Here is a 24,928-nt window from a genome sequence, read left to right on the forward strand (position 1 = left end):
TTATTTAAATTTGAATGCAGAGAATACTTTATTAACTGATTACAGTTTTGATGACCAATTTTAAACCATAATTCATGTGGGAAACATAGTGGGGGACATTAAGGCTGAGCCATATATATATAGACAAATCTGGATACTGATTATCTGTACATTTAACCTCTGCTTTTTCTTTATACATCGTTTATTCAGTGTCTGAAATTAATCAAACAACCAAAAAAACTGGCCACTAATTTGAAGTCTTATATCTGGAATGAAATTTTTGCATGGGTTTTTGAACGCAGTGTTAATCTCAGGGGAGATCAAACAGATTTGCAAACATACTCCAAATAAAGTGTTCAAATATATTTGGAGTTTATTGTTGTTGTTACAGTTTTGTGCAATTCATTTTCTCTTACAAAAACTAGCAGTAGTTCTCTCCTTTAGAGGTTAAGCTCTACTTAAGATGGTATTCAACCTGACCACCAGGTTGGGAAATCAATATAAATTAAGTGCCTGTGGTGTGTATCAGTTTCCTGCTCTAAGCAACCTTTACCTGATAAGTGGACATACTTGCCAGTTTTACAGAATTATGCTGACTTTTCAACAAAACCCAGAAATTAAATTTACTATTCTTGCACTGTGAACAGCAGTCCTACATGATGTGATACCATTTTCCATCTGTACAGCTCCCTTTTGTTAAGTTGGGCAACACATGAAAGAAAGACAGACATAAACTGTTTGTGTTCTGAAAAGATCTTTCAGTTCTTTAGTTCCAGTCACTGAAGGAAGAGGCAGAGGCAAGTTTGAATTATCCCAGAAAACTGAACAATTGGTTTTATTTGGTGTCTTCAAGATGCTTCACCTTCTGTGGGAGATGTAGGGGTTGTAGGAGAGACCATGTCAGGTTTCCGTGAAATTCTGTCCAATTCTGCCTGAACATCTGTTAAAACTGGCTTCTGACCTACAAAAGAAATGCACATCATTCAGTCATGTTTATGAAACAGCTCTGGGAAAGCCTGTAGTATCTTTAATACTCAAGAAGCACCTATTAAACTGAACAAAAAAAACAAAATGGAAGAACTACATTTTTGCTTCAGACAAATCCTAAAAATTGTTACTGGACACTTTGGGTTGCAAAGTAAAGACTTAAGGCCGAAAAATCAGAGATAAAGTCACATCCTTCTGTATTTCAGATTTCTCAAAATGACTTCCATAATTATAATATAAATTGTCAACATATGAAGAGGTAATGGAAGGTTAAAAATACATATCATTGTTTAGAAGGATTCATAACTGCTAGAAAATATGGCATTCTGTATCAGCTGTATTTTACACTAATTCTCAACGGAAATCAAGGGTTTCACCACAGACTAATAAGGTCAGTTTCCCACACTCCGTCAGCTTAAACCTGACACTGCTGCAGCTGGGCGCATGCACACCCTCGGGTGGCAAGTCCCTCTCTCCCCTCACCTGCTTACCTCCTTCGTATCTTGGAATGGCACAGACATTTATGCAATCACACTTAAGACCTGATTCAAGCTTAACTCTCACCATTTTTTTCCACCAGGTCACTCTTAACTCTTATCGCCCAGTCTAGGTTTCTATCCTGCCATGTTCTACCACAGGAGAGGAAAAGACAACATAGGAAAAGGCAGTGTAGAATTAGAGGCTCTCCACAAGTAGGCACAGTACCTCCATCTGTAAAGGACAATTCTGACATACATGTCGTTTTAGCAATGTCTCAGCATCCTTGCTGAAGATCCAGCTTCACAGGAACTATCCATACTGCTAATCTAAATGTACTCTGCTGCTCTTCAAATCACACTCAGATCCCAAACCATCATCTTAACACCCAATTTGCAGATGAAAAAAAAAGTGAGTTTTATCAATAACAGTAAACGCAAGACAGTAAGTACTGAGGAAGGTGAAAAGGTGACATCTAAGCCAAGCTTACTTGTGTTTATGGTAACTCCTTGAAAACCTAGCTGCATGCCACGTTCAACTGGCTACACCCTAACCCTTCATTTGCTGCATAGTAGGATATTTCTGAGAACATCTTTTCCTCCTTAACAGTTTCATTTTATTCTTGAAATTTGTGCCACGGCTCTGACGCGCCACTTCTCTGGAGTGCTGCCCCCACCCGGCTGAATTCACCCAAACCACCTGTCAGCCACTCCCACCGGATTTTTCAGCAGGTGCTCGCTGCATGGCACATAACAGCGCTTGTTACAACGCTCTCCACACGCTGCTCCAACTAACGCTGCAGACTTCCCACTTAGGAAGTACTTCTACACTTTGCTCAGCAAACTGAGCTTTGCATACAGAAAGACGAAGTGCACACATGGAATAAGGCTTATCTCTGGGTCAATCTACACAAAATGTTCGTGGGAAGCCAGGGTTTTTTTTTTTCCTCTTGCTGTCTAAAACATTAACATCAAGCACCAATGAAACACAAGCATTCATACTTCTGATAAACTCTACTAATAAGAATGATGCATCAGTCACAGTTTAGGTCGGAAACTGATCTTTTATCATACCTGACTTTTTTGCTGATGGTGGTAAATTGCTGCCAGCACCTCCAGTGCTGCCACCTCCAGGACTGCCACCAACACCCCCAGGGCCACCAGGGGAACCAGTTTTCTTACTCAGCAGACTGTTGAAGAAGTTAGCCAGGACTCCTTCACTAGTAGCTCCAGCTACAAGGCAGAGGGGGAACGCAAAAAACACACAACATTTCTTAGGTTTAGGAACACTGATTTTAGTGTTTCAGTTATTTGTGCTAAATGAGCGTATTAAAGAAAGGAAGTAAAACAGCTGTTTTATTTCCCCAAATGCATTTGTGTTTTCAAAAGAAAAGGTACCTTTCATATTGGGATCAATTTTTTTGGACCCAGTAGGGATAGGTGTAACACTAGCAACGTTTGATGTCACAGATCTATTTGGTGTTCTAGGAGATCCTCCAGGAACTCTCGGTGAGGCATCCTACGCAAAGAAAGAGGATGAGAGAAAGAAAAAAGCCAAAGCTTGAAGTAGTCAATCTCCTACAGAATTAAATCACGCAGCACATGAAGTGAAGCACTTGTTTCGCAGTTCTTTTTTTTTGAGACAACATAGTATCCCACACAGCTGAAACGACACAATTTTCTTGAAGCATGTGATTTCTTCCACACTTGTATGACATCATTAAAAACATTAACTTCAGTTCAACTAAAGCAACTAGCGAAGCTTACTCCCTCCCCACCTCAACAAAAAATGTTAAAATGCACGCGCTATTCAGTAGTGCCTCTGACCATAATGAAAACTGTACTGATGAGATCATAGAGGAACTATTCCAACTTCTTGCAAAGACAACGCATGCCACTGATATTGTGGAAATGACTAAAGGTAGTCCAATTTAAAAAAAAGAAATATTGCTGCAAAGATAACAAATCCTGTTTCTGTAAAATTGCAGTTCATCTAAACAAGATAAAGCTACCTTTAAAATATCACATGCTCTCCATTAAACTTGTAACTTTTTAGTTATTTTAATAGCATTTTAAATGTAGTTGTTGTCATAGTTCTCATTTGACTTTTCTTTTCCAGAGTCTCAATATTCTTAGAGAGAGAGTGCCAAATTTAGGAAAAATTTCACCAAGACAATTCAGCTGACATACCATTTGCTCTCTGGATGCACTCTGCACTCTTTGGATGGGAAGGTCAGTCAAGTAACTGCTTAGATGTGCTTTAACATATGAGAAGTAAAGCCCTGATGTTTAGCCCTTGCTGCCAATACAAGTTATGTTTAGCTGTGAAGAAGTGTCATCATTTTAGAGCACTGTAAGATGGAGGCTTTCAACGCTATGTAGTTTTAAAAAAAAAAATCAAAAAATATTTGATAGAGGGTTGCTTGCTTTAACTGCACTAAGCATATGAGTGTGGATCATTTTCATGTATGGTATTTAAAATTCTTATTACTAACCACTGGCCTTCCTGCAGCAGTAGGTGGTTGTTTCGCCAACTGTGACTGCAAAAGAAAAAACAAACAAACCCATGTAATGTTAGATATTACAGTGACTAAGAATACAAAACCAAATTTCTATCAAGGATCTTGTTAAAGGGCTAATTATTTTATAGACAGAAAGTTACCTGCTGCTTCATAAGAAACACTTGGTCATCCTCTGCAACAATTTCTTTCTCATGAACAAACTGCAATACAAAAACCAATAACATCATTTTAACTGAAAGAAGTATTCTTTTTACACCTCCCTGTCAGTATGACCAAAGCATTCAATAATGAATGAAATGTGATCGCCATGTTATATTACACATTTTCTGTATTTAAGACTGCTACCTTGTAATTCCATTAAGTTACATTAATTAGAAGTGAAATGGAAGGATCATTTAGTCCTTTGACCTGGCTGACATAAATCTGTAGATATATCTATGGAAAGATCCATTTTACGTTCAATGAAAGAGGAATGACACAAGTGACTACGAGGTATGTTCAGGGGGTGTCAGGATCATCAAGAATACAGTTTAAAAGGCATTTAAAGCGTGATACAGTGTTATGTTTCTGGTCACAGATGCACACACTCCACAACACACTCCCTGTCTCTGTTAACTTATCCAAGCCTGGTGTTACTGTTAGTAACTTTTGAAAAAGTGACTCTTCCCCTGTACTACATTAGACTCGTCTATAAAGTGGAGAGAGATCTTAGATCCTAATTCTATGCATCAAGTCGCAAGCACTTTTTCTCCAAATAAGCTCACCACAAAACCTTTGCCAAAACAAACATGGCAAATACCAACACCAAAATTTATAATCCATGCCTCAAGTTTAGAAGCATACAAAAAGCCTGCCAGTTGTATTTTCCTTGGACACTTAGTATTTTAGATACTATTGTATGTCTTGATTTCTCCCCTAAAGATTACAGAAAGGACATAGTATTAATTTTCCTGGCTAAAATAATTCACATATGGAAATACCAATCCCAAATTCTTAGCTTTGTTACAAAAATTCACAAAAATATTTGCCTTGAGTAACTTCTGTACACATGGGGTCCACTGCTGCTGGCATGTAGTTCTGTCAAACTACATACTTAAACAGCATAAGAGAGAAAACATACTGATTATATTGTGGCAGCTGCATAATCACATATAGAGTTTTGTTTTGTTTTTATAAATAAAGAAGAACTTTGAGAACAAGATAAGCAAAAATAAGTTTATCACAGTCTTACGATAAACTGGAAGGAAAGTCTCAAAGAAACACTCCAAAAGCTGACAGAAATATGTAAGTACAAAGCTAAATGCCAAAATATCAGGAATATTTATTCTCTTTTTAAAACATTTTAATTTACCTTTCTGACTGGTGGTTTTCTTATGTTATCTTCAAAACTGTCTTCTGCTTTTAGTGTTTGAAAGTTCTCGTGCAATATTCCTATCTTCTTGTCATTATCCCAACCTGCAGGACTAGAAAAAGGATCATTTGGCTTTAAATTCTATTGTTACTTCAGGCTATTCTAGTATGCAATCCTCAACTGCACAGAACTGAAAGCCAGGAAAGTTGTCATCCTTCCCTGTCTTCCATGTAATCGGGTAACTGACTAGTACAACTGGTTGTGGACTTGGGGCAGGTTCACCGTAACAGGGAAGAAGTGTCTCCGGGATTAACATTTCTTTTTGGGGCAGTGAGTATTTCTGATTTCAGTCCACTGGCACTCACCAAACCCCTGCTTGTGAGAATGTTACACTGAACTTTAAAAAGCATAAAACAAAAAGAGGTTCTAAATGCTGTTACGCATAACAATACAGGTAACTTACATAAATACTGCATCTTTTTCCACAACAACAGCTGGAACATTGAAAGGAAACCCATACAACTTCTGGACTATGTATTTATACACTAAATCAATGTTTTTGTTCTCCTTTACTGAAGTGTAGATAAGTGCTGCCCCATCTGAATCAGCTTGTTAAAGAAAATTCAGGCTTTAGTGGTTAGTAAGAGATAGTAAAGAGACCCTTTTTTGTTGCTTTAAAGGTTATTTCCTCTGTAAAATTTAAAGGGGGAATGTAAAATCATACAGGTCAAACAACTACCAGCACTATTTTTGAAATAAGCTTTTTAGTAATTTAAATCTTTCTTCCTGCGTTTATTTTAGGGCAGCTCATCTGTCGCTTTTAAAGTACAGGCTTTTCTCACTTTCAAAGCTTCCCTGTGATGTCTTCAAAACCGTTTTTGTTTTTCACGTAGGAAAATTTTCATGCCATATCCTTATCTTGTCATTATCCCATCCTGCAGGACTACGTAGAGATGTGATGCACACAGCTACAGCATTAACACTTGTAGCTTCAAAAATGCAAAAGGTCTTCACCCTCCCAGCTATGTTTTTAGAGGACTGAGCTCTAAGAAAGTGCTTAGTATTCCAACTTGTTTCAATATTAAAATAACACTGTTTATACACAGGATTAATAAAAGCAGCCAGGGAAATTTTAAGTAATTTTTACATTGGGATTCCATCTCCAATTCCCAATTTCCATTGGGAATTCCCATTCAGTGAAGTTATGTATGGCATATACAATTACTGGGACTAATTCCTACTTACCTGTCATATTCTTCCTCCATCTACAAAACTGATTACAATTACCTGTAACTCCATTTTGAAAAATAGGTCTTAAAAGCTTTTTGAATGAAGTGCCATCTCCGTACTTAACTCAAGTCCCAGGTTCTTGAACTATTTTTTTGATCTGTTAACTGCTCTCTCTCCCCACTGCTATTTAAACTTCCCTCTACCACAGCACAAATGATGATAACATAACGAAGGCATATTATTAGCATCTAAAATCTAGTTCTTGGCATGTCTAGCTGACTAAACAACACTAACCAGTGTAATATACATATTTAATTAAAAAAAATAAAGTAATAATATCATAGTGACAGCTTATGTATGTTGCATCTGCACCAACACAAAAGCCAGTGGATCTTTCTTACAGCAATTCAAACTTCTTTTCCAACCTTATCGCCTTATCCTGTGGAATTACTGAACACTGAAGGGACTGCATATTTGGTCAAAAAGAATAAAACCTTATGCACATCTGATGTGATTTAATGCTTATGTGAATTTTCTTGTGTTAGGGATGTGTTGGCTTAGTCTTGTTGGTTAAGACTTGCTGATTTAGGAAGTGACTCCTAAATATGGAAACGAAGGCAAGTAAAGAAATTCATGGTAGGGGGACGTGCTAGACTCTTGCAGGACTGTAAAAAAAATTAAAATCAATCAACAGAAAACAGAAGAGTTTAGGTCAGCAATGTCTGCAGAGGGGTAACTGAAGCAGACTTCCAGCCACAGTAAAGGAGTTGTGTACTACTTTGGTACAGATGCAAATATTCTTTTAAGCTGGTCATAATTAATGAAAAGATTTGAGTCCTTATCGTCTTTATGATGCGTTTAAGGATACATTGTAAGCAAAACCGTCTGATATGTGATTGGATGAAGTCAAAGTGTTCATCTCTGTAGTCATGCTCTTTTTCCAGAACACTGATGGCATCACACTGTTGAGATAAGCACAAAATTAATATACCACTTTCAGTTATCTGTTGAAATAGCAGTGCTGCTGCACCTCCAGTTCACAACTGGGGAATAAGGGGTAGAGTGGGGTGAGTGGCAGAGGGAAAAACAAACACCAAAAACCTGCTGAGATAATTTAAAAGCTGTAACTGAGCAAAATCTCTTAAAACCAATGCATAACTTGGCATGTATGTACTGTGATCAACACTAAATTGAGAGATTAAGCATTTGCCACTTTTCATTCTCTTACCTCCTGCCACACTATATGATAAAGTCTCTGCTTGAACACTGTCCCATTGAATGATACCACCATTTTCTGCACAATGTTTTTACACAGTGGTATTACAGAACATCATCTTTTTGTCCAGTTACTTTGCAAAAGGAGGCAAAAGCAAGAAATATGGAAGCAAGAGAGAAAAAAATGGTGCTGGTGGGGAATAGAGAAAAAACATGCTTTTCAAATGAGAGGGTTAACCTTCCAGCAAAGTAACAGCATATGCATCTAAAGGTTTACTTTCACTGTGGGCCAGAGGCTGAAGATGCAGTATGCTTAATGCCAATGAGAACTGAAGAGCTGGGGGACACACAAGAGAACCACGGCACTTTCTTTTTAGCATAAAAATGTTACGTTTTGAACACAAACCAAAACAGGTCACAGAAACACCGTAAGAACTGGGGAAAGTTAGTACAGCAGCACCAGAACCCTGAACCTTCTTCACAGAAAGAACAAAAATATCTAAAAATCCAAAACATTGTTTGCAGAATAAAGGAGACCGTGGAGATTAAGGGGAATTCTAGTTGTTTACTGACTAGCTCACTTCCGTGCACAAAACCAGGGCTGAAAAATTTCTCAATTCCCTGAAAACTGGCATAACCGCAGGAAAAACTACTTCCAAATTAACATGCAATCAGGGCTTCCAGAAGATTCCCAACCTTCAACATTGAATGTGTTTTAAAGAATTCTTATCCAAGGTATTCAGAATGAACTAAGAACCATGCGTTTCCCCACCCCAAATCCAGAATTGACAGAGTTCCTTAAATAAAATATGCAGAAAAAAACCTAAAATGTGAAACAAACCTTTGTACAAACTACTACTACTGGAATGCCTAAGTTACATGTTAGTGTATCTGCACCCAGGGGTAAAATCACACTGTCATCTTTGTCTTCCTGTAATGAAGTATTTCTTCTCTGTGGAGAAGCTGGAAAATCCTCGCCTGGTTCTATATATTCCTGGAAGTCTCTTACCACTGAAAGTAAAAAAAGTTATATTAAAAGATCAGCTACTTTATTATTTCAACATTGATTTCCACTGCCATTGACCTCTAGCACTATTGATTGTATAGTACTTCTGCTTCTTTACATGGAAAAAATTGAACATGCACTGAGCACCACCTATTTCTTCACTTTGCGTAGCACGAGAGAGAAGTAGGAAGTCAAATCTGCTTTACTGACAGACAGAAGAACATGACCAGATCAGTGTCCACATGGACAACACTAACACATTTTTATTTTATCACTGTGGAACCACTGGGCAGTTGTTATTAACCATTATTGCTTGATCTCTCTCCTAAAGAACGTAAGTTTCCTTGCATTCATCTTGGTGAAATTAATGAAAGTCTGTTAGAATAAACATAAGAAAGCCTTACACATATTACTTAGCTGCTATCTTATACCAGGTTTGACCTAAAAATCCCTTGTCCACACTTCTGTCTGTACAGTCAGTCTACACTACTATCAAACAAACAAAGAATTAACTATTGACTAGATGTATTATTAGCTAACAGTATATTAAATATTTGGCATGATTTTCACAATAGACCAGATACTGTTTCAAAATTTAGCAAGGAGGATAAGTTGGAATATAACAAGCATTAGAAGGAAAAAAAATGAGGTTATAAGTGTAACTTTTGCAAGGTTCTTCTGCAAAACACCCCAGCCTCTAATTACAGGGTCACTTAATAATCCTACTGTCAGGGATGCAATATTAGGCATCAGATGTTGTACTTTCACATCATGTGTCCCGTTTCACATGGTAGCAGCAGTATTTTACCCAAAACCACCACTGATTACTTTTCCATGAGTAGCGCTCCCTGATTCAGCTAAAAACTCAGGCAACAAAGACAAATTCAGCTGTATCATGCAAACCAACAGCTAACTGCTCTAGTACTTCCTCACTGCTTTGTCCTGATTTATGTTAATCCATCCTTACTTCCTCTGAACTGATTGGAGCCCTCTGAGTTCATACCTAGAGGGTTATCAGTTGACTTAACAGAACACTGAATTATTGGAGGCCCTGGAGGAAGACATGAGACTGAGGTTATTCCAGTCTTCTACAGGTCTCAAAGTTCACACTAACAAAAAGCACACGTACAGATTATCATCTCTACTACAACAGTCAACTCAGGCTCTTAATTCAGGGAACACTGCTGCTTCAATCTGATCTGAGCGCCTCCCAGATCGATCATATCTTAAACCCTGATATCTTCTCACCAAGATACATCAGCAGTTCAAGGGAGCCTCTCTCAAACAGCATCCTGTCTCTTCTGGGAAAATCACATGCTAAAATAAAAAAATCACACTACTCCAAGTGCTGGCAGTCCTCTGGCGGATTCCCAGAACTCCTGCTGTGTGATCATGATATACTCGTCTTTATTTGGGTACAAAAAAACAGGAGAAGAGATTAACATTATATTCCACAGCCTCTGAGCTGTGAGATATTATCTCAGGTCCTCCTTAGAGGCACAGTTAAAACAACTAGGCAATGGGGCTGCTGAATTCAGCAACAGGAAGAGCTCTCACAACCCTTCACACACAGCTGCTACGTATCCCTTAATGCCTTCCATACCAGTCTTGGTTCTCACAGGGTCCCTTCCTTGAGTAGGGTTCAGTTGCTAAAACTGGAAGACAAGCACGTCAGAACACCTCCAGAAAACTAGACACACAACCAGCTAGTAGATTTCAGTCCCATTAGCAAGTTAAATCAGCTCACAGGAGCCTCTCATGAGCGATGAGCCTGATACAAGAACAGGATTATGTAGCCAAAACTCAGGCAAGCAAGATTCCTCTCTCCTCCTTTTGGCAGCAGCAGCCTGCCACCCACCTAGCAATGCATGAAGTCACATCACAGGAGGCTCAAATTCATATTCCAATTCATGTCTGGATTGTGTCCAGGGTTTCTACTATACCCTGCACACAGACCATCAATATCGTTGAGTATTAGACGAGAAACCAAACTCTTAATGGCTAGCTGGTTTTCTTGACTCACTTAATCGCTTACATTTTCTACATTTTGTAAAATTTCACTATTCTGTTCATTGTTGGTGTTAAACTACCACCTATACATTTTGATAGCAACGTTGTGCCCTTACTTTCATCCAGTAAAATCATACCCTGAATGCCTCCCAAACTGATAAACAAAGTAAAAAAAACAAACCTAAAGGTGCTCTTCTCCTCCAAAGCAAGCTCCCATTGTGGAAGATAAAATGATTCTGAATGAAACTCCCTTTAGAATAATCGCTCTCTTAAAAGCATAAAAGTTACCCATCCTCTCCTCCTCCATGCCAGAGTATCTACCACCATTATCTTAAGGGCTATTTTATCACAGCACAGCTACATCCTGCACGTCTGAAGAAGCTATTCAGCAATCAGGCCATCAGTTGCTAAAGAACATAGTTCCAGAGGCCAATTTCAGACTTATAAACAAAGTTTAATCATGCTATTTGATCTTGACATACAGCTCTCCCAAATGTTCACTCCTGTAGGAATTTCAAGAGGGGAAGGGCTCATGCTTAATACCCCAAGTGAAATACAGTGGATGCCCAAAAGTAATACGTAGTCATGACGTTGGTCGGTTCCATCAAATAATTTAAGGAATCCTGCAATAACTTTGTGCTCTGTATATTTAAGCTAAAGAGACATGAAACTGATAGAGCTACATAGTATCTATGCCAAAAAACACACACCATATAGCTGCATTAGCATCAATAATAATATAAAACTCTTCAAATAGAAAGGGCCCAATCATTACTAGGCTATAGTGAATCCTTTCAACATCTACACTTTTGTTAAGCAGAGAAAAGATTCAAAATTCTCTAAGATTGACTAGTTACAGGAACAGGTAGAAGACTGATGTAGTGTAGACAGACCAAGATTTGCCTCTACAATAATTAAATAAAAAAATAGAAAGCTATGAATTTTTTTTTCACTTGTCAAATCTTACCTACAAAAATCTGTAAGAAATAAGATTGTAAACTCAACCTAGCTGTGCTTGCTCTGAAAGCCTTTTGTTTTTTTAAAGTACTTCCATTAGAAAGAAACACTATTATTGAGCGCTGTTCATATAGTTACTTAAGACTTATCTGAAATTTGACTTGCTTGATCTGGATCTCCTAGCTTTAAGTCACCTTCCCGAACAAGAAAAAGACTGCAACGGAAACATTAAGTGGTGCAGAAAGCATTAAGCATATTTGATTTAAATGGATTCCTACGTATTTGTGCAATACTCACACTTCTGTTCCATTTCTTTCATTTCTTCAGGAGGAATTTTTAACTTGTCAATGTGTTCTCTTACAACACTTGCCCATTTTTGTAAAGAATCCAGTGCAGTCCAAGGTCTAGACATGTCTACTACCAGCATAATTAGAGTGTCCTTTAGAGAGCTTGCATCCATTGCAAATTTAAGAAGACCTTTGTGATACAGGTCACCATCCAAAATCCATACATTACACCTTGTTTGGTCTACAACAAAAGCAGAAACATTTTATGAAATTTACACGAAACAGTCCACTACATAGTAGCTATTACATCTCCATTAGATGTGTAAAATACAAAGAAAAAAGAAAATGACATGTTTTATCAGTCAGTTGAACACACATATGTAACAACATGAGTGAACTGCAGCTTGTGGAGACCTGCCCCTCGAAAACCCTGAAGTGAATAGAATACAGTTTCATGGCTGATAACTGAAGATCTGAAACACATTACCTGAGAGTGAAAACCCAAAGACAGAATTCAACATTTCCATTTGAGAGGGAAAATGGGTTGCTTCAAGAAACAACTTAGAAAGGGGAAATTGGAGTTTTGACAGGGAGATGGCAGTCTTTGACAGATGAGCAGACCAAGGGCTGAGAAGAGATGGCTGAATTCACCCAACGTGATATGTCTATATAACTCTTAAAGAACACAAGGTACCTTGACCTGTCAGAAACCTAGAGCACAATTCCAAGTTTTTCTTTTAAGTTTTAATGAATTAGATAGGAGAGTGAAAAGACAATGAAGTTATTCTTGAGGTTTGCAAAAAGGACAATCACCATACAAATAGAATATCTTCCCCCAAAACAGTGTACTTCTATATCCTATAGACACAACTTCAGTGATAAATCAAGAGCTGGCGATTCAAAATTAGATAGCTTAGTATAATTACATTTTGCCTTCAGTTAAGTTTTTATCACTCATTACACAAGTTCTGGGGAAGACGTTCAGAACAAACTCCCAATACTCTTAACCTTGGTCAAATCATCTTTGAGACCCAGACATTATCCATTCCATCAGCGTAGGTATTTGGCGTCTCGAACTTAAAACACCTTTTCTTCTAGGTCTGAGAAGTATGCTTTTGCCTAGCATCCATTCAGAACATCACAATAACACTGTTTTCCTGGTCTTTTCAGCCTTTTCACTGGCTCCTCTCCTTTCATGATACATACGAAAGGAGATTAGAATGAGAAACTGTCTCATGCTATAAATCGCTCATGTGGACTAAGCTGAACTCCTGCAAATTATCAGGAAAGCAAGCCATCCACTTTCATTCCAAATATCACACTATTGAACTATTACTTTGGTTTAAGGTATTATTACAAATACAAACTTACCATCTCGATCTTCATCGTGCACATTTAAATACAAATATTCCATTCCTCTTCCTTTCTTGTATTCCTCTATTCCTTGAATTTTTCCTATTAAGCTAGTTTTACCTGCTCCGTCTTCACCTGGAGAGACAGAAGTTAGAAACCACTCAATCTTTAATCTCAGTTACATATTAAAACACACTTGTGGCAAGAAGGAAACACTGTGCTAACAAGATGACTGAACTCATTAAAGTTTCAAAATATAGAGGGTTTTGCCCAACTCATCCATTTGTTCAAAGTGCATGCTCTTCCTTCAAGTCTTACTTCTGATTTGTTATAAATGCAATTATGATAGTGACTACCCTATTTGAAACAAGTTTTTATACACATTTTAAAACTTGTTTAACACTCCAAACAACTTCATTCTTTTACCAGCAACTGAGGTAGTAACAAAGTCTTTCCTGAGTTCATGTAACAGTAAGCTCATCTTACAATCCGAAGAATACTATTTACAACTCTCCCCATCAAGCAGGGCAGGACACCAGGCTGAGCAAGGCAAAACAGTTTCCTTCTCATTTTATGGGTGGTTTCTTTGAATCTTATCTTCTACAGCTCTGAAGAAACTTTAAAGAGGCGACAAACTGTAATCCATTATCTTACATTCTGACCAGAATTCATATACCTTGGTACATACACAGCCTGCAATCCGCATGCATTCACCCCACTGTTAATGCCCACCTATTCTCTCCCCCAAAAGGGAGCTCAGATAACTAGTGAACCTTACACAATAAGCAAACTGTAAGCAGCTCAACTCCTGCCAAAGACTCCTCTTGAAAATCTAAGTATACGTCCTAAAGCTCAAAAACTTTATGTGCAATTTTTCCAGTTTGAAAGAGTAATCAAACTAAATTTGAACTCAGATCAGAGTTCTGCTTCTCTAATTTAATAGGAGGATGGGTACATAAGAGTTACTGAAGACAGACATTAGTAAGTTCTCGGAACGCACTCACAGGTTATAAAATTAAAAACAGGTTCCTAAGAAGTACCTTATCAGCTTTATGCCAAACAGGACGTTTTTTTTTTCCCCAAGACTCTCTTATACAGCAAAACTGTAACTATAAACACTACATAAAAAAAGAAAAAAGTTCAAGGACAGTAATTTTCACTGTTACACATACTGAAGTTTCCTCTTTAAAGGGACTTGACCATCATCTTCTAGACAACATTATGGCTCCATTAAATATACCATAGATATAACCACAGAAGAGAGCAGAAAAAGCAGATAAACTGGCGTTGAATTTACCCAACATAAAATTGCAAAGATAATCACATGAAATATCCAATTTAGAGTTCAGCTTTAGGTTCAGACTTGACTAACAGTGTAGAAGCTACCAGAAAGCATAATACTATTTACTCTAATTAACCTGAAAGACTTTTCTTTAAATACTAATTCTTTCCATTGAGTAAAGAGAAAATATGACCAGAATTGAAATTTAAGATCTGGATAGCAGCAGAGAAGTTAAAACTGAAATACGAAGTTGTATCCGTTAAACTCTATTTGAAAAAGTTAGCTAGCTATGTCCTTATGTTTATTAAATCTAGATGCACCTAAGATAACACAATCACAGGTAATTTTCAGGAAACGCTGGAAAGCACAGCTATTTTCAGTTCATCAGTGTTCTTCTTGTGAGAATATTCTTTCAAATAACAAATTCTGCCTGAAAAGTGAAGAACTCAAGCTTCTTCACCACAGATGAAATATAATTCCTCCCTTACCCTCACCCAAGTACTTATCCAAATTTCTTGTATTTGTCATCCAGAAATAACTGAGGAGACTCTATTAAGAGCTGTTACACTGGCAAGCTATGCTGCTGAAGTTGCTGTTACTTTTGCCAAGGTATCTGTACGAGTCATTCTGTCGTTTCACCGGGTAATAAAAGCACACAAGCAGGTAGCTTCAATTCATTTGTGCCATCAGACTGCTCAAGAGACAAAACAAAACATTATTCCTTTTAAAGAGGATTGCACACTTCACAGCTTCCCTAGTTTCTCATAATAGCTGACCTCTAGCTAAGTTCTCTTGCATTCTACTTTGTTTTACACACGTGGTAAGAAAGATTACAACTTGTTTGTGCTGGGAAAGTTCAGCACTTTTGGCAAAGTACATCTGCCAGTTCTTAACAGAAGTGCCTGAAACCTAGATCTAAGAAACATCTGTGGTTATGAGAAGTTCTAAACATTTCCAAAGGTACACTTCAGCAGTCTAAACTAAACCATACTTACACCGATGCCATCCATACAAGTTTGTTGTTTTAAAGAGCCCAAGCTAAACAATATAGACAAACTTGATATATCCATCCCACAAGCCCCCTTTTCATGGCTGTGTGATCTGCACACACCCCTGTATTGCCCAACAGCTGAAGTAAAGAGGAGTTCAGTACTGTTAAGGCTGTTAAGGTCAATCTCCTAAGGGAAAAAAGATAGGTTATTTTATTTTCACTCCTAATGTTTTTCAGTAATTATCTTCAGAGCACACACAGAAAGAAGTATCAGAACAGCATAGGACAGGTTGACTGGATGTAAAATTAGTGCCTTTGGACACATGTGCATGCACAGTATGGAAACGTAGAATCATGAAGGTCGGAAAAGACCTCCAAGATCACCTGGTCCAACCACTCCCCTACCACCAATAGTCACCCACTAAACCATGTCCCCAAGCACCACGTCCAACCGTTCCTTGAACGCCCCCAGGGGCAGTGACTCCACCACCTCCCTGGGCAACCCGTTCCAATGCCTGACTGCTCTTTCTGAGAAGAAATGTCTCCTCATTGCCAACCTGAACCTCCCCTGGCGCAACTTGAGGCCATTCCCTCTAGTCCTACCACTAGTTACCTGTGAGAAGAGGCCGACCCCCAGCTCCCCACACCTTCCTTTCAGGTAGTTGTAGAGAGCAATAAGGTCTCCCCTGAGCCTCCTCTTCTCCAAGTACTCATTTAACCTCTCATCATGGAATTAGTTAAGCCTGATCTTTCTGCAACAGACTCTACTCTCTTCTGCTTATCAAACATCCACCCATTTCAAAACACCAAGATCACGTAGGTGAATCTCTGGCATATATAACCGTATCTTACAAGTTACTGCATGCAGAGAGTAGTGCTTATCATTCACTACAAAACCAGAATGATGCATCAGTGGGGCTTGAAGGGTTCATGATTACTTTAATTAATTACTCAGGTAAATGAAGAGAATAGTAAAGTTTGCAGATGATATAAGGGAAACCAAAATATACATGGAGAAAAGCATTAAAAGGCATACTGACAAGCGGATCAAAACAAACAATGCATAAACTAAGTAGTCTACAAAGTCTACAAAGTCTACCCACTCTCAAGGGTGCAAGACAGCTGCCTACCCAGATGTGCCCTATTCCACAGGTGACCCAATCACCTCAAAAGATTCATAAAACCAAATTACTACCAATATTCTGAAAAAGCTGTCAAAGTAATAACATGACCATCACGTATGACATAAGGACTTTTTTCCCCCTTGCCTACACAATTCATCGTAAGAAGTTAGGAAGAGGTTACTTGGCCTTTGACAAGAGAGCAAACTAAGACTTGAGGTTCCTTCAGTTCCTTCTACTTTTTTTTTTTTAGCATGTTGCACACACTATTAAAAACTGTGATAGCTGCAAAAACATATTTGTATCTTTGCTGCTTTTTTCCAACCTAAAATCTTCAAAACAAATCTCCTGAAAATTCAGCACGTTCTGAATATATGAAGTCATGCTGGGCAACAGCAGCATATAATTTTGCTTTGTAGTTATTTTTCAGGCATGAATATTAGAAAGGAAAAAAAAATCTTAAAACAATGCTAATCTAAAACTCCTTATTAGAAACCTCATTAGCAAAATAATTCTATTTGCAATGCAATGCTAACTTTTAGGACCTCTCAAAACTCAAGTCTTTTACAGGTAATACTTTTAGTATGTATGAAGCTTCTCTCTGCCAGAGGGAGAGGAAAATATTTGTGAGGAAATTAAAATCTATTAGCTGTTTTAGGTTTGATGGGTAACGCACCGTAATGCGATTAGTGTAAATGCTGCCAGACACTTATCCAAAAAGTGTGCACTATACTCATTTATTCCTAAACATGAGTACTTATATACACACACACACACATATGGCATGACGTTAAGAACACGAATATATTTAAGAATATCTTTCGTTATCTCCGGATGTCTATGAAGTACATGAAAAAGCAATGCTGCTTAGTTTCAAACAAAAGGGAAAGTTTGTTCTCCTAGGACTTAAACAAGTTGTTTTATAGTTGTTGTCTTTTAAAGCTCTACTGAAATACTACATAAGACAAAGGAGTAAGCACCTCCAAGATGAGTAAGCATCATACTCCTCTTCCAAGACTGAGACAGAAAATCCTTTGGCGGCTTCTTTATTTCTATAGCATGCAACAATCAGATTAACAACCAACTTCTGCATGCAAGCTCACAGAGCAAAACATTTCCAACACACAATTCCTGACATAGAACTACAAGGTAGAATAAAATGCAAGTAGATAGACACAAACTTAAGATTTTGCACTCTGTAACACAGATCTTTCTTTTACAAAATAAATCTTTAAGAACTAAAGCTCTCCACTACATCAAGCTGCACTTGTATTTTAATAATACAGCTGAGGAAACAGAAGCCATGCTTGCCAGCAAGCAGTGCTGCACACCAAAGCAGAACACAAACATGAGAGGGACAACAAATGCAATTTTTGTGGAAAAGTCAGGCTAGAAAGCAGTTGAAACTAAGTCAAAACAATGTGTTTACACACAGTGTTTCACTGTATTGTTAACAAAATTGAAAGTCTTTCATTCAACTAAACAAAAGCCGTTTCATTTCTCTCCCCATACTGCTCCTTTACTCCTCCCATGAGCTCCTCAAGCTTGGTTTTGTGCTTGTCAAGGCCTCTCTCTCCACAGTACTGCTCCCACCAGGAAGGGCGGTGTGGTGCCCATCCTTGTGCTCCTGGCCTCCAAGAGAAAGCTAGCACAGCACGAAACCCTACCCAGCTCCCTCCTTTCGTGCCCACTCCAGGTGAGATGTGTGTATACTGAGCAGAAAACGGGCTATCACCAACAGTCCTGGTACAATACACAATTTGGCAGAGCGGTCACCCGCAGAAGTAAAGGCCAGACAATGTGGAGAGCAAATTGTCTTCTGTCAATATGGGCAGACAAGCACTCACCTAGGTGAACTGCGCATAAGGAGCAGTTCACCCTAAGTTCTCTCTGATGAGATACTTTGAGTTCTGTATTACAGAACTTCCCCTCAATTAAACATTTTAAAATTAACAGTGTTTACTACTCATACTATTTAGTTTAGAAAATAAAAGCAGAAGTAGATTTTCACTTGTCTTAAAACAAGCAAGACATTGAATTCTCACAGAATACATGGAGTTGCCATAAATACATTTATTATCTCCAGGACAGCCATTAGACTTTTCATTTAAATTTTCTCCCCTGTAAACTGTCAAGTGTGATTAAAATATGAGAAGGCAAAGAAAAAGTGAAAAATTTCCTTTCTGTCAGCAGCACTGTTGGTCCGTCCCTCTTCCATTAGGGGCTCTGATTTTTTTCAACAACTTTGGAAGCCATGGATATATCCAACGTGTGTAATCATAACGGCACTGGCTCCTTGATGGATTTTGTTGTTGTTGCTTGCTTTCTAAAAAATATCAATTAAAATCCAGCCCGATATGGGAATTATACAACTCGTCCCTAAAAACAGTGTTCAGGCACAGCCAAGCTAAGACTACACACAACAGTCCTAGTTAATCCTCTCCCTCCTCTAGAAAAAGGTTATCGTTTTCTTTTTGAAAACTATCTTTACGCTTTTACAAAAAGACGACAGCTTCTGGGTAGAAAAATTCACAACATTTAATAAAATACCAAATATTTGTACTGATAGAAGAAAACCAACCTTACTGAAATGTGATAGAGCAAAGTCGTCAAAGCTGAAACTGAGTTATCAAACAGGGCAAAGCAGCTTTCCCAGAATCACAGAGCGACTGATCTCCGTTCCACACCTTGTGGAATTTCTGAAGCTTAATCCAGTGGAGTGGAGACACAACAGCCTTCCCGCTAGAGTCAAGGGCATGTGTACTACAGCTATGTTCAAGATAAACACTTCACTCGAGCACAGGCTAATAACTGCCTTTTCCACAGCCTCATATTAGTGGAAGAGACTTGTTTACACATACTATACTATTTGAAGAATGCCTTTTGTAGAGCAAGACCAAAATAATCAGAGTAAGCCAAATTTAGTTTGCTTTCAGAGAGATGAAGAACAAAATTAATTATGCTGATGAGATTCTTCCCCAGAATTCCTCAAAAACGACACACATGTTCACAATAAATAGGCCCTATCAAGTCTTCAAATAACTTGCCACTAAATTAGAATTTACTCGTTAGACAAAAACCTTCCTCCAAGTTTGTTTTACTCCACTGAACGCACCTTTTTCCTCACATATCATTCACTTGCCTTTTTTTTTTTTGTGGCAGCACAAAATTAAACCAGGAACACATTAATTGCGCTTCTGCGTAACATGATAGAAAGCAGACCGTAGACAACTGTTCCAGCATGCCTTTTGTCAAGTCCTGCAACACAAGAATACCTGGTCTGACCGTGGAAACAGGTACAGCAGTGTTACTTACTCTTGGAAAAACCTAAGTCAGAGAAAGCCAAATATTGTAGAAATTTCTAGAATGAGTACGAGCAGCACACATCTCGAATGCAAGCACTAAGCCACCTGTAACATCATCTACTAAGTCCTGTAAGTCATCTAGTGCATTTTACCCAGGCTCGCTACTGAAATAGAATAATCCTGTGCTACTATTGAAGGGATGTCTTTATTGGTATTCCTGTCACTATCCTACCTGGAGAACACAGAAACACAATTCCTTTCACAGTCCTCACCTTCAGAGCTATTTCTGAAAGAGATCCAGTAATCAGCAGCACCTCTGGCAAAGCAGGCAAATTCAATAAATGCAATTCAACAATTCTAAAACTTCCCATGCTGTTCTGACTAAATAAGGCTTACTACACAACATTCATTTAATTCTGGGTTTTGGAAATGTATTGTAGCAGGAAGAACATTCCCCAAAAGTACATTTTAGTTCTAAAAAACATAGTATTCAAGTTGTTTGGCAATACTATCTAGGTCAATGTCCCATCAAAACAATTGACACTTTAGAACTATAACTGTTGACTGAAATAAAACTTGTCTTACATCTGGAAGGCTTTCATTTCACACAGAGGGTGTAAAGGTTGCATGTTTAGATTTGAAGAGAGACAACTGCAGGACTAGAGAATTAAGAAGCATTTGAGATGAACAATCAGGATTCTATCAACAAGCAATGTTTCATCAGCTGTAATGATGAAATGATCACAGTGAAACTTTTAGCTATTTGAACATGGAAAAAATCAAATGGAAAAGTAAATTTGTACTCAACAGCTAAAAAATAAGTAAGCAGATTTCATATTGATTTTATATCCTCTCCTAACAATTTGCTGTTTACAATTAATGTTGAAGCGCGCTACAGTTCAAGGGTCCGCTAAAAGAAAGTGGCAAGTTGAAACAGCTCCTTGAGATGCGCCAGCTTTCTACAATAACAGAAATTTCCCAAACACGTGCACACAGAAAAGTGTACCTGTAAATTAGCTGTGGACTGCGGGAACTCCTCGAGCATCCTGACAGCCACTGGCCAGGAGCAGAGCTCAGAGATTCAAACAAACAGGCCTGGCCCTGCAAAGTGAGATGTCTGGGGTGAAAAAGAAAACGTCTAGCCTGATAGAAAGCAGCCATTCAGTTCACTTGCAAGCTAGGGAGCCTGTTTTCTTGTGCATCCTGGAATGATTCTGAATATTATTGCTTGAATACATGCTGCAATTGATTAAATTATTGATTAGCCTCGGTCTCTGAATTCATTCCTTCACACATTGTGTAGTGCTATGGATTCCATCCATAACCCGCAGTCTTGACTTTTTAGCTGTTTCATCTATTCCACCTGCTGATTCAGGTGTAATTATAGCAGGAAGGGAATGAGCAAGAGCGCTCCCAGTTGGCAGCATCAGTTTTGTCATCATACTTGACAAAAACCATCGCTCTCTTCTGATCAGCTACCTTTAGGTACACAAGTGAGCAGAAAAATCAATCCAGCAGAAAAGGGAAAAAATATATCCCAGCAACAAAAGCCACATGCCTTTGGCTATCTGCAAATAGTAGCTACGAATGGCACCCCATTTCCTTAAGAAAACAGGGACTGTCTTATGTTCTCTACTGGTACAATTCACTAAATGAGGTAGCTATTTGTCACTATGACAGAGCTGCCTATGAATCAGAGCACGCTTGCTGTACAGAAATGTTTAGGAAAGATTGCATTTTTATTATTTGGTCATACAATAACAGAAAAATGCTTTTATGCTACATGTACTGCCAATCAAAGTTTGAAGTCTCCACAGAAAAAAAAATGAAATATTAGAGATGTACAACTGTAAGTTGGCCTTTGTTTGCTTTTTGCCAGTTTTGAGGAGAAAATTACCAGTATTATGTTGACTTCACAAAATTTGTCCGATCCAGAGATTAACATTTGGCATTCTGCTTTCCTCTAGTTATTTCTGTGACTGTTTTAAAACATTTTCCAGGTTCTTAAAAATGAGATGTTAACAAAACTGAAAATAAATTGCTGAAATAGCAGAATTAGCATGCCTGCCACAACCAGGTTCCCAGAACAATTAGGCATACAAGTATATATAGTGTTTGAAAAATATAAATGCTGCAGGCAAATCAAAAAAAAAAACGTCCTGGCAAAAGAAAAAACACTAAGTGTGGGTTGCTGGTTTTTTTGTTGTTGTTGTTGTTTTTTGTTTGTTTGTTTTTTAAGATACAGTTTGTATCAAAAAGCATTACTTTGTTACTACAAATCATGTTCCAAATGGGAAATTTTGACAAATACACTATTTATACTGTAAATACTGCAACTTCTCTAACGAAACAGTGAGAACTATCAATTCTCATCATCAGCTTTACAACTCCTGCTTAAAAGTATTCTAAGAGTGATGAAACTGGAAATAGCCATGACAAGAAGTGATCCACACTAAGAACAAAAGTTAGTATAAAACTAATTAAAGGAAGAAAGCTTAAAAATAGAGGAAGTGTGAGATAACAGAGAAATTGCAAATACATAGCTCAAGAACCTGAAGAGACAAAACTTCACGTACTGTACACCTGAATCTGGCCAGTACAGAATATATATGATCTCTCCTTTTCCAGAGGCAGTGTACTTCAGGGCCAGCACGCTGGCTTGCAAATGAACAGCCAAGAGAATACACAGATTACATACTCATACAAAAAACACGACCACAGCCCTCATTGGACAGTCCTCATATCTGATGCTCTTTTTCCTAAATACATGCCAAACTTTTTTTTCTGGACTGCATCCTTCTAGAAAATACAACTCTTGAGAAAGCACTAGAATTTCTTCTACAAATCTGCATATCTTGTTAAAAAAACAAAGACAAAAAAACAAGAAAAGCATGAGTTAAGTGCTACATTTAGTCATTCTGTAAGCTCTACATAAATGAGGGAACAGCATTTCTCTATGCAGCAAATTAAACATAAGCTAAACGAGTGCTTGAGAACATTCTATGATACCCTCTTTAGTTTTGAAAGAAGTCCAGTCTCAATTTGAGAATTACAGATTGCCAGTATCCTGTATGCTAGCCTACGAAGAGCCAAAAAGCCAAGAATGTAATCTTCTTGGCAGGGATCACAGCTTGAAGAAAAAGGAAATTCAAGTTTCAAGAAGGACAGTTGTCCAATTTAATTTCAAAGTATCGCATAAAAAGCTGTCAATTGTTATGCAACCTTTCCTTTCTTTAACATCACCAGAACCTTTCAATCTCAAAAGCCTCCTTAGCTGTATCATATAAAAAGCAACAAATAGAGGGTGAGGAGTTCTGTAACAGGTTCACTAGCGCCATCCCACAGCCCTTGCACAAATTTCTCCTTCACAGGAAGCCTCAGGCCACCACTTGACTTCTCCAAATAGGAAGAAAAGGGTCGCAGCGATGGCTTTAGGATTGTGGAGGGAAAAAAAAAAAACACACTTGAAAGAACTCAAGAAAATATAAACCATGAGGCTAGGGAGAATCAGCGGGCGCACAGAGCCCATGCGACTGTGCGTGCAGGGTTGTGAGCATGTTCCCAAATACTGACCCAGAGCTCCCTGCAGGGCTGGGAAGGCTGACAATGGAGGGGCGAAGCAGCTGATTAACTAATCCATCCACCCGGATTCACCAAACTGCCTGCTGGTAACAGCATTCAGCAGTCCTCCCGCTACCATACCCACACGCACACAGAGATATACCCACGTATGAGGGCGCCCGTTCCCCCCTTCGCCCTCAGCGCTCGCCACATCGCCTCTCCCCCTCACGACACCCCCTTCGGCCACCCCAAACCCGGCTGGGTGGGGACGGGGGCGCACGGCGGCTGCCGGCGGCCGCCAGGGGGTGAGGAGGAGGAGGAGGAAGAGGAGGAGGAGGAGGAGGAAGGCACTGCAGCAGGTACCCGGGACGAGCGGCCTCACCCAGCAGCAGGACGTTTTTCCCCGAAGGAAGCTTCGAGCGGGAGCGCGTGGACACCTCGCTGAGGATGCAGGACCTGGCGCGGGGCGGAGAGACGGCGCTCAGCGGGGGGCCGCTCACACCGGCCCCCGCCGCCCCCTCAACGAGGAGGGGAACGGGGGGCCGGGGAGGTGCCCCCCGGCCGCGGGGGGTTTGGGGTTTTGGGGGTTTTGGGGTACCCCCGCCCCCGCCCAGCCGCCCCCCGTTACCAGAGGTTTTGCCCATCGTCCTCATCGCCGCCCGCCCGCAGCTCCGCGGGGCCGGCGGTGGCTGCCCCGGCGCCGGCCGAAGACGACGAGAAGCCGGCGGCCGAGCCGAGGCCGGCCGTGGAGGCACCGAAGGAAGCGGCTCTCCCCGCCGCCGCCGCCATCTTCGCTGCTGCTGCCACCGCCTCCCCCCCGACAGCTCCTCCCCGCCCCGCCGCCTCCCCGAGCCGCCGGGCGGGCGGTGGCGGCGCCAGGAGCCCGGATGTCGGCGGGGCGGGGCCGGGCCTGTGGCCGGGTGCTCCCTGAGGCAGCCCCAGCCCTGGGGGAGGCACCGTGCCTCCAGGGGAGGAAGGGTGGTGGAGGCTTCAGGCGTGGCTTTTGGGGGACAGGGTGCTCGCACACCGTCTGAGAAGTAACACGTGAACCGCTTAAACGCCACACAGAACCACCATACACATTCGGCAAATGAGTCTTGGCCCTTCAATTCAAGGATGTAAACCATGGACGTTTCCTTGTTACACCTCTTGACTCTTTCCAAGAAGGATGCGTGGTGGTGTCACATCCCTGGGGTTGTTCAAGGAATGGTTGGACCTGGTGCTTAGGGACATGGTTTAGTGGGTGGTCCTGGTAGTAGGGTAGAGTGGTGGTTGGGCCAGATGATCTTGAAGTC

The 24,928-nt window shown here is 39.6% G+C and overlaps 1 protein-coding gene across 1 annotated transcript; it reads right to left on the bottom strand.

The window, feature by feature from the left end:
* Positions 1-24,482, bottom strand: DYNC1LI1 (dynein cytoplasmic 1 light intermediate chain 1). The gene is made up of 13 exons (XM_035549601.2): positions 24,262-24,482; positions 24,016-24,089; positions 13,392-13,508; positions 12,031-12,261; positions 8,602-8,771; positions 7,414-7,507; positions 5,779-5,914; positions 5,316-5,427; positions 4,105-4,164; positions 3,938-3,982; positions 2,841-2,961; positions 2,517-2,675; positions 1-940 (listed from the first exon to the last, which is right to left on the bottom strand). Exons 1-13 carry the CDS (start codon positions 24,420-24,422, stop codon positions 828-830), a joined length of 1,593 nt encoding a protein of 530 aa, XP_035405494.1. The 5' UTR covers positions 24,423-24,482; the 3' UTR covers positions 1-827.
* Between the last annotated feature and the right edge of the window lie 446 nt (positions 24,483-24,928).

Source organism: Cygnus atratus, chromosome 2 (assembly GCF_013377495.2).
Source record: "Cygnus atratus isolate AKBS03 ecotype Queensland, Australia chromosome 2, CAtr_DNAZoo_HiC_assembly, whole genome shotgun sequence".
In the NCBI taxonomy this organism is placed as follows: Eukaryota; Metazoa; Chordata; class Aves; order Anseriformes; family Anatidae; genus Cygnus; species Cygnus atratus.